This window comes from Triticum urartu, chromosome 2A, assembly GCF_056163025.1.
Source record: "Triticum urartu cultivar PI428250 chromosome 2A, HENAU_Tu73, whole genome shotgun sequence".
NCBI lineage: Eukaryota > Viridiplantae > Streptophyta > Magnoliopsida > Poales > Poaceae > Triticum > Triticum urartu.
Genome location: NC_141874.1, coordinates 16,437,015 through 16,448,071, shown reverse-complemented (window position 1 = coordinate 16,448,071; position 11,057 = coordinate 16,437,015). Strand labels below are relative to the sequence as shown.

Here is an 11,057-nt window from a genome sequence, read left to right as displayed (position 1 = left end):
AGTTGAGTTTCTTTCTAGGCTTAAGCAAAAAATGGGGAGTGAAGTATATAAAAAAACAAAAAAATGCCTTTCATAGTTTAATGTGTGTGTTTACTGTTTCTCATTCAAGGTCAACTTATTTTCTCCAACAAAAAAATGAGTAAATATATTTACTACTATGCTCTTTAGTTTGCTAAATTATTTAAAAATATTAGGTGTCCATTTTAGCAAAAAAAAGATTAAAAAAGATTGTGTTTACTTTCTAGAGTCTAGAGGCATGTTGGCCCAAGAAAAAAAATACAAAAAAAAGTAGATGCTTGGTTTTTTACAATTTGCTAGTTTTGCTTTTGTTTTGGTTTTGTCGGTGGGTGGATTTTGAGGGGTGAGGGAGCTCCGCCTATGCTTCTAATTTTAAGCGTACGCTTAACGTTATTCATAGCCGGTCCCAAGCCCGGAAAAAGGAGGAGGGCCCAACCTTATATGGCCTGAAATTTGTATGCAAAATTTCATGATTTTCCTAACATTTTCATCTTCCTATCTATTCTACATGTTGATCATTTTTTTTTGGTTGGGCTGTCATATTCTTAGCAATCATCCATTAATTATACAGTTTCGAGGGACCAATTTGTTTGGATTTCAATGTTTAACTGTCTGTTTTGTCCAATTTCAAAGCTTGTACAAACCAAAACAAGGTTGGCAGTCCAAGTTTGAAACAATTTTTTGCGTTTTGTAATATCAAGATTAGCAGTCAGTCAAAGTTTGATTATTTGGTGAAAGTTGACAGCGAAGTAGAGAATAGCAGAGGAGGAAGAGCAGAGGAAAGCAGAGCCGTCTCTGGCTCCATGCCGGTCGCACCGGTACCCAAAGCAGAGCCTTCTCTTGCGTCCGCGGCCACGTCTCCCCCGCATCTTCCGCGTCGCCGTTTCCAGACAACCGCAACTTCCCCGGGTCCGCGCGCTGCGGTTGAGTGAGGGTTCTTCAAGGTGACAGGGCACAGGGCGCCCGAGCTGGCGATGGCGGCAGTGACGGTTGCGGCTCGAGGTTTCCTCAAGGCCGCCGCCGGCGAGGGCAGCGACAAGGCTAGGCTCTGCTCGCGTCAGCCGGCGAGGGCGGTCAAGTACCACTGCAACTTCGACCTGTACCAGTCGCCGGTGGCCAACTGGCGCGACACGCTCTGCCTCCGCATGGCCCCCGACCCACCCGACGACGGCGACAGCTGCTGGTGAGTGCTCTGCAGGTTTTCTGACTCTGATTCAATTCCTCCTACCGCACTGTTATTTGAGTAAGCTAGGCCGATTTTGTAAACTGAGTATGATTAGTTAGATGAATGAGTCCATCTTGTGATGTGCAATTTTTTGTGCCAGTAGTTAATTGCGTGTGCTTGGAACGATCAGATCCTTTTTTGCTTATATCACAAAACATTCGGGGATAGATGCAACACATATCTAGCGCAACTACAGAAAAAAAGAGTGCAAAACCAAACCTTGGAATTTTGATCTCACACTCTCAAAAACTAGTTCAAAGTAATTCAAACTACTCAATTTATGTGCAGATAGGCAAACGGCTTCAGTTTGACACCAAATTAGCACGGCGTTCAGTTTAATTTGTCACACAAAATTTCATGGATTTTTTTTCCTGACAAACAAGTGAAAATAACTTTCTCAACAATCTGCTCCCATTGACTTGCCCCCTCCAGAAACTAACTGTCAATGAGAAAAACAGAATTAGGAATTTCTGATAGGTTGTATGCTTTGTAAAAATAGTCGGCAATATTCTCTATCTCTTCTGGATGTCCTACTGCTAACACAATAGATGCTACTGCTTTCTCTATCTCTTTTTACAATTGGTGTAATCTTTGGTTAGTACTGATGGTATGGTAGTATGATTTTCATGGTGGGTGTGGAACCTGTTGAGTAAATAGGCAATTTCTCGATTAAATTAATCCATGAGTAAATCACTAGTATGGCATTGACTAAGTTGATGACGTACTGACTCTGATCTAAACATGCACGTACTAAGCAAACAGTAGACAAATCTACACATACTGCTAGTACTGCTAATATGAAAATAATCAGGAGCGGGATAAACGAGTTATACCCTCCAGTAGGCCACGCAGAGGCCGCGGCTTTGGTGGCAGCAGCGGCGTCCTCGGCGGTCTTCTTGTCGGCTTCAGCTTTCTCGGCGGCGGCACGATCGGCGTCGGTGGACATGGTGATGATGAAGGCGACGCGGGCGTAGAGGAAGTAGACGATCGGAAGCGAGCAGTCGCGTAATCGCTGCCCAAAAACCTATTCGCCCCTCACCCCGTACAGGAACCAGAAGGGCGTGGTTTCGGAGACCTGCTCTCCCGTCGACCGTGCACGCGGCGGACGGGATGGAGTCACCGGCGGCAGCAGCAGCAAAGGAACGACGGTGGGCGTGCGCGTGAGCAGATGTGATCTGTTCGTGACGGCTAGGGTTAGGAGACACCGCATACTTATAGGCGCAGCCGCGTGGAGAGACGTGGGCTCGACCCACGTCCGAGTCCGTGACAGCCCACGATCCGACGTCTCAGATCGTGGCCCAACTGTCAGAAAACTCTCCGTTAGTGACTGGCAAAAATAAGCGCGTAGGTGTGAGCTCGGCTCGGCTCAATCCCGCAACCCGCGGCGCGTCGTGACGAGGCGTGGCGTGGCGAGGCGGGCGGCGGAGGAGGAGTATGCGAGGGCCTCTTCTCTTCTCAAGCTCCAATAGCATGTAGAAGAGAAACCCTTATAAACCACTCCAACTCTCCTTCCACTTCCGGGGTGGGACTAAACTTCCCACCACACCTAGTGCCATATAACCCACATGGGCCCTTAGAGATTTTCCAGAAATTGCAATATGGGCCTAGAGCCCATCTCAGATTTCAGCAACCCCCCACCAGATCTCGAGGGCCCATTGTGTCCTCTGTTCCAATTGCTGTTTCGATATACCAATGTTTCAGTAAAGACCTGTTAAGGTTGAACTTCACCTAGAACAAGTGGCTACACTCCTTCACAACTGAACAATGGACTATGCCTTGAATTGTCAGTTTGGCGTAAAGAAGTTTCACTACATGTCTTACTAGTACTAGGCTGCCGAAGGCTGACCCGTCGGGTGGAGCATATAAGTCACACTCCTGGCCTATTCATGAGCTTACTAGAGATCACCCCAATCTCATAGACTGTGACCAGCAGTCGGGCTCATATAGGTGTGTTCCTCCAAAGATCGCTCTGTAGGATAGCATCTTGCTTTTATAAGCTTTGGAACACATTGAGACCGTAGTCATCCTACCATACAGTATCGAGAGTATTGCATCTCCAACGGAGTGGGTTAGTATAGTTACTCTCCTCAGTTCACCACTGGCTTGTTTTCCCAGGTCCTAGTTCACGGGATCTCCGATCACATAGGTTGGGTTACCACCATGGCAACTCATGTGGGTCTCATACCCATCTCCCTCGATGCATTATCTATCACAACACGTGATAGCCCTTTTGTAAAGGGATCTGCCAGATTCTTAGCCGTATGGACATAGTCCAACGCTATCGCTCCAGAGTTTCTTAATTTTCTGACAGCTTTTAATCTCATTCTTATGTGTTTGGTGGACTTCATGTTGTCCTTTGAACTCTTCACCTTAGTGATGACAGTCTGATTGTCACAGTTCATAAGGATAGCCGGAACCGGTTTATCAACCAATGGCAAGTCCATCAAAAGCTCTCGAAGCCATCTCGCTTCAACACCAGATGTGTCTAATGCCGTTAATTCTGCTTCCATTGTCGATCTCGTTAAGATCGTTTGCTTGCAAGACTTCCAGGAAACAGCGCCACCTCCAAGAGTAAACATATACCCAGTTGTGGCCTTCATCTCATCAACATCAGAGATCCAATTCGCATCACTATACCCTTCAAGTACCGACGAGTATCGGTATAGTGAATTCCATAGTTCATAGTACCTTTCAGATAGCGCATAACTCTCTCAACAGCATGCCAATGTACATCACTCGGTTTGGAAACAAACCGGCTCAGTTTGCTCACAGCAAACGCGATGTCAGGCCTCGTTGCGCTCGCTAGGTACATCAGTGAACCAATGATTTGAGAGTATCTCAATTGATCTTTAGCCATGCCTTTGGACTTTCGAATCAATACGCTAGGATCATATGGTGTTTGAGATGGTGTGCAGTCCGAATATCCAAAACGACTCAACACCTTCTCAACGTAATGGGATTGCAGAAGTGTGATCCCACCCTCATTATCTCTCAGTAGCTTGATGTTCAAGATAACATCAGCCACACCAAGGTCTTTCATCTCAAAGTTCTGAGATAGAAACGATTTGACCTCCTCAATGACTTTGAGGTTTGTTCCGAATATCAGTATGTCATCAACATACAAGCACAGTATAACTCCTTCGCCCCCACCATGGCGATAGTATACACATTTGTCAGCCTCATTAACAACGAAACCAACAGATGTCAGAGTTGTATTAAACTTATCATGCCATTGCTTAGGTGCTTGTTTCAGGCCATATAAAGATTTTATCAACCTACACACCTTTCTTTCCTGACCATCTATCACAAAGCCATCAGGCTGTTGCATGTAGATTTCCTCCTTTAGCTCTCCATTTAGAAAAGCCGTCTTAACATCCATCTGATGGACGAGAAGACCATGTGAGGCCGCCAACGAGAGTAATACTCGAATGGTGGTCAGTCTAGCCACAGGTGAATAAATATCAAAGAAATCTTCCTCTTCTTGCTGGTCATAGCCCTTGGCCACAAGCCTAGCCTTGTACTTTTCAATCGTACCATCGGGCCTAAGCTTCTTTTTGAACACCCACTTACATCCCAGTGGTTTGCAACCATAGGGACGGTCAGTGATCTCCCATGTCCCGTTGGCCATGATGGAATCCATCTCGCTACGGACCGCATCCTTCCAGTAGTCAGCTTCTGGAGAGGCATACGCTTCTGAAATAGAAGTGGGAGTATCATCCACGAGGTACACGAAGAAATCATCACCAAAGGTCTTTGCAGTCCTTTGTCTCTTGCCCCTACCAAGGGTTTCCTCGTCATCCTCCTCAGGATTTTCATCATGTGTTTGTTCATAATATTCCATAGGGATGGCAGGTTCAGGAGTCTCCTCAGATTCCTGTCTAGAAGTGCTTTGCATATCTCTCATAGGAAAAATATCCTCAAAGAATATAGCATCCTTAGACTCCATAATTGTACCGATCTTCTGGTCAGGTACCTCAGATTTCACTACTAGAACTCTATAGCCAACGTTGTTCTTAGCGTAGCCCAAATTAATGCAGTCCACGGTCTTATGTCCAAGCTTACGCTTTTTGGGGATCGGCACGTTGACTTTCGCCAAACAGCCCCAAGTGCGCAAGTACGAGAGTGTCGTCCTTCTCTTTGCCCATTTCTCATAGGGAGTGATCTCACTATCCTTTGTCGGAACTTTATTCAGGACATGACATGCCGTCAATATAGCCTCCCCCCACCATGCCTTGGATAAACCCGATGTATCTAACATGGCGTTAACCAAATCAATTAGAGTACGGTTTTTCCGCTCGGCAACCCCGTTTGACTGGGGTGAATAGGGAGGTGTCCTCTCATGAATAATGTCGTGTTCCGCACAGAAGGAATCAAACTCACTCGAGAAGTACTCTCCACCATGATCTGACCGGACTCGTTTAATTTTCTTTTCAAGTTGATTTTCAACTTCTGCCTTATAGATTTTAAAGTAGTGTAGAGCCTCATCTTTAGTATTTAACAGATACACATAGCAATATCTAGTGGAATCATCTATCAATGTCATGAAGTATCTCTTTCCACCTTTAGTCAACACACCATTCATCTCGCAAAGATCAGAATGTATGAGTTCTAATGGTGCCAGGTGTCTCTCCTCCACGGCCTTATGAGGCTTGCGAGGTTGCTTAGCTTGCACACATGAAAGGCACTTAGAACCTTTGGCTAAAGTGAAACTCGGGATTAAATCCAACTTGGCTAGCCGCGTCATAACACCAAAACTAATGTGACAAAGACGTGAATGCCAAACTTCAGATTCATTAACATTCGAATGAATATGGTTCACGACTTTATTACAAAAATCTGCGAGGGAAAGGCGGAACATCCCTCCGCTCTCATAACCTTTTCCAACAAAGAGTCCATATTTTGTAACAACTAATTTATTAGACTCGAAAACCAACTTAAACCCTTCTCTACATAGAAGGGAGCCACTAACGAGGTTCTTCTTGATGGCGGGGACATGCTGCACGTTCTTCAGCTGCACGATCCTTCCCGAAGTAAACTTCAGATCGACCGTGCCAACACCATGAACAGAAGCACTCGCGCCATTCCCCATCAATACGGACCCGTGACCTGTGACCTGGTAAGAAGTGAACAATGAAATGTCAGCACACACATGAACACCTGCACCTGTGTCCACCCACCAATCGTTGGGTTGAAACACTGAAAAACAGTAAATAAATTACCGTACGCAGATGCACCATTCTCATTGTTGCCCACAATCATGTTGACAGACTTGGAGTCCTGTCCTGACTTCTTGTACTTGTTTGGGCACTTGTTGGCCCAATGTTCAACCGAACCACAAGTAAAGCCGCCCTCGTCCTTCTTGTTCTTCTTGAAGGTCTTCTTACCCTTCTTCTTAAAGTCGGTATTGTGTTGGACACCGTTCTTTCCCTTAGGCTTGTGGGAGTTGAAGTTCTTCTGGTTCACCATGTTGGCAACAGAAGTCCCTTCGGCCCCTTTTCCGTGCGAGTCTTTTGCCCTCGAATTCTGCTCAACACTCAGATGGCCAATGACATCCTCCACAGAGAATTCACGCCTCTGATGTTTCAGAGTGGTGTCAAAGTTCCTCCAGGAATTAGGGAGCTTACCGATTATGCAGCCCGCGACAAACTTGCCCGGTAACTCGCACTTGAGAAGCTCAAGTTCCTTAACAATGCATATTATCTCATGAGCCTGCTCCAATACAGGACGGTTTTCAACCATCTTGTAATCGTGGAACTGCTCTATAATATACATCTCGCTCCCTGCATCGGCGGCTCCGAATTTAGATTTGAGCGCCTCCCACAAGTCCTTGGCGACATGCACATGTAAATATGCGTCGACCAGTTTATCTCCGATCACGCTAAGAACTGCTCCGAGAAACACAACGGTAGCCTCCTTGAACGCCTTCTCCTGTTCAGGAGCAATCGTTCCCGTGGAGACACCGGTGACCCAGAACACGTTCATAGCCGTGAGCCATAACGTGGTCTTAGTCTGCCAACGCTTGAAGTATGTACCGGTAAACTTATCCGGTTTCAGTGCAGCGGCAAAGCCACTTGCCAAGAAATTCCTACACATAATAGGTTTTTGGATTGTTGAGTAAATAGGCAATTTCTCCATTAAATTAATCCATGAGTAAATCACTAGCATGGCATTGACTAAGTTGATGACGTACTGACTCTGATCTAAACATGCATGTACTAAGCAAACAGTAGACAAATCTACACATACTGCTAGTACTGCTAATATGAAAATAATCAGGAGCGGGATAAAGGAGTTATACCCTCCAGTAGGCCACGCAGAGGCCGCGACTTTGGTGGCAGCAGCGGCGTCCTCGGCGGCCTTCTTGTTGGCTTCAGCTTTCTCGGTGGCGGCACGATCGGCGTCGGTGGACATGGTGATGATGAAGGCGACGCGGGCGTAGAGGAAGTAGACGATCGGAAGCGAGCAGTCGCGTAATCGCTGCCCAAAAACCTATTCGCCCCTCACCCCGTACAGGAACCAGAAGGGCGTGGTTTCGGAGACCTGCTCTCCCGTCGACCGTGCACGCGGCGGACGGGATGGAGTCACCGGCGGTAGCAGCAGCAAAGGAACAACGGTGGGCGTGCGCGTGAGCAGATGTGATCTGTTCGTGGCGGCTAGGGTTAGGAGACACTGCATACTTATAGGCGCAGCCGCATGGAGAGACGTGGGCTCGACCCACGTCCGAGTCCGTGACAGCCCACGATCCGACGTCTCAGATCGTGGCCCAGTTGTCAGAAAACTCTCCGTTAGTGACTGGCAAAAATAAGCGCGTAGGTGTGAGCTCGGCTCGGCTCAATCCCGCAACCCGCGGCGCGTCGTGACGAGGCGTGGCGTGGCGAGGCGGGCGGCGGAGGAGGAGTATGCGAGGGCCTCTTCTCTTCTCAAGCTCCAATAGCATGTAGAAGAGAAACCCTTATAAACCACTCTAACTCTCCTTCCACTTCCGGGGTGGGACTAAACTTCCCACCACACCTAGTGCCATATAACCCACATGGGCCCTTAGAGATTTTCCAGAAATTGCAATATGGGCCTAGAGCCCATCTCAGATTTCAGCAATCCCCCACCAGATCTCGAGGGCCCATTGTGTCCTCTGTTCCAATTGCTGTTTCGATATACCAGTGTTTCAGTAAAGACCTGTTAAGGTTGAACTTCACCTAGAACAAGTGGCTACACTCCTTCACAACTGAACAATGGACTATGCCTTGAATTGTCAGTTTGGCGTAAAGAAGTTTCACTACATGTCTTACTAGTACTAGGCTGCCGAAGGCTGACCCCTCGGGTGGAGCATATAAGTCACACTCCTGGCCTATTCATGAGCTTTCTAGAGATCACCCCAATCTCATAGACTGTGACCAGCAGTCGGGCTCATATAGGTGTGTTCCTCCAAAGATCGCTCTGTAGGATAGCATCTTGCTTTTATAAGCTTTGGAACACATTGAGACCGTAGTCATCCTACCATACAGTATCGAGAGTATTGCATCTCCAAAGGAGTGGGTTAGTATAGTTACTCTCCTCAGTTCACCACTGGCTTGTTTTCCCAGGTCCTAGTTCACGGGATCTCCGATCACATAGGTTGGGTTATCACCATGGCAACTCATGTGGGTCTCATACCCATCTCCCTCGATGCATTATCTATCACAACACGTGATAGCCCTTTTGTAAAGGGATCTGCCAGATTCTTAGCCGTATGGACATAGTCCAACGCTATCACTCCGGAGTTTCTTAATTTTCTGACAGCTTTTAATCTCATTCTTATGTGTTTGGTGGACTTCATGTTGTCCTTTGAACTCTTCACCTTGGTGATGAAAGTCTGATTGTCACAGTTCATAAGGATAGCCGGAACCGGTTTATCAACCAATGGCAAGTCCATCAAAAGATCTCGAAGCCATCTCGCTTCAACACCAGATGTGTCTAATGCCGTTAATTCTGCTTCCATTGTCGATCTCGTTAAGATCATTTGCTTGCAAGACTTCCAGGAAACAGCGCCACCTCCAAGAGTAAACATATACCGAGTTGTGGCCTTCATCTCATCAGCATCAGAGATCCAATTCGCATCACTATACCCTTCAAGTACCGACGGGTATCCGGTATAGTGAAGTCCATAGTTCATAGTACCTTTCAGATAGCGCATAACTCTCTCAACAGCATGCCAATGTATATCACCCGGTTTGGAAACAAACCGGCTCAGTTTGCTCACAGCAAACGCGATGTCAGGCCTCGTTGCGCTCGCTAGGTACATCAGTGAACCAATGATTTGAGAGTATCTCAATCGATCTTTTGCCATGCCTTTGGACTTTCGAATCAATACGCTAGGATCATATGGTGTTTGAGATGGTGTGCAGTCCGAATATCCAAAACGACTCAACACCTTCTCAACGTAATGGGATTGCAGAAGTGTGATCCCACCCTCATTATCTCTCAGTAGCTTGATGTTCAAGATAACATCAGCCACACCAAGGTCTTTCATCTCAAAGTTCTGAGATAGAAACGATTTGACCTCCTCAATGACTTTGAGGTTTGTTCTGAATATCAGTATGTCATCAACATACAAGCACAGTATAACTCCTTCGCCCCCACCATGGCGATAGTATACACATTTGTCGGCCGCATTAACAACGAAACCAACAGATGTCAGAATTGTATTAAACTTATCATGCCATTGCTTAGGTGCTTGTTTCAGGCCATATAAAGATTTTATCAACCTACACACCTTTCTTTCCAGACCATCTATCACAAAGCCATCAGGCTGTTGCATGTAGATTTCCTCCTTTAGCTCTCCATTTAGAAAAGCCGTCTTAACATCCATCTGATGGACGAGAACACCATGTGAGGCCGCCAACAAGAGTAATACTCGAATGGTGGTCAGTCTAGCCACATGTGAATAAGTATCAAAGAAATCTTCCTCTTCTTGCTGGTCATAGCCCTTGGCCACAAGCCTAGCCTTGTACTTTTCAATCGTACCATCGGGCCTAAGCTTCTTTTTGAACACCCACTTACATCCCAGTGGTTTGCAACCATAGGGACGGTCAGTGATCTCCCATGTCCCGTTGGTCATGATGCAATCCATCTCGCTACGAACCGCATCCTTCCAGTAGTCAGCTTCTGGAGAGGCATACGCTTCTGAAATAGAAGTGGGAGTATCATCCACGAGGTACACGAAGAAATCATCACCAAAGGTCTTTGTAGTCCTTTGTCTCTTGCCCCTACCAAGAGTTTCCTCGTCATCCTCCTCAGGATTTTCATCATGTGTTTGTTCATAATATTCCATAGGGATGGCAGGTTCAGGAGTCTCCTCAGATTCCTGTCTAGAAGTGCTTTGCATATCTCTCATAGGAAAAATATCCTCAAAGAATGTAGCATCCTTAGACTCCATAATTTTACCGATCTTCTGGTCAGGTACCTCAGATTTCACTACTAGAAATCTATAGCCAACGATGTTCTTAGCGTAGCCCAAATTAAAAGTAGTCCACGGTCTTATGTCCAAGCTTACGCTTTTTGGGGATCGGCACGTTGACTTTCACCAAACAGCCCCAAGTGCGCAAGTACGAGAGTGTCGTCCTTCTCTTTGCCCATTTCTCATAGGGAGTGATCTCACTATCCTTTGTCGGAACTTTATTCAGGACATGACATGCCGTCAATATAGCCTCCCCCCACCATGCCTTGGATAAACCCGATGTATCTAACATGGCGTTAACCAAATCAGTTAGAGTACGGTTTTTCCGCTCGGCAACCCCGTTTGACTGGGGTGAATAGGGAGGTGTCCTCTCATGAATAA

The 11,057-nt window shown here is 46.5% G+C and overlaps 2 protein-coding genes across 2 annotated transcripts in view; one reads left to right on the top strand and one right to left on the bottom strand.

Annotated features, from left to right (window-relative positions):
- Positions 1-366: 366 nt before the first annotated feature.
- The window catches only part of LOC125535122 (1-aminocyclopropane-1-carboxylate oxidase homolog 3-like), a 30,291-nt gene continuing 19,600 nt past the window's right edge, over positions 367-11,057 (top strand). The window contains exon 1 of the mRNA XM_048698175.2: positions 367-1,201. Within this exon, the coding sequence (XP_048554132.1) occupies positions 993-1,201 (209 nt within the window). The 5' untranslated portion in view covers positions 367-992. The remainder of the gene's footprint in view (positions 1,202-11,057) is intronic.
- On the bottom strand, positions 6,332-7,654 carry LOC147982944 (uncharacterized). Its single transcript, XM_087545647.1, has one exon. The coding sequence runs from the start codon at positions 7,652-7,654 to the stop codon at positions 6,332-6,334; it is 1,323 nt and encodes a 440-aa protein (XP_087401773.1).

Coding starts and splice junctions, on each gene's coding strand:
- LOC147982944 (XM_087545647.1), bottom strand. CDS start 7,654: ATGTCCACCGACGCCGATCGTGCCGCCACCGAGAAAGCTGAAGCCAAC.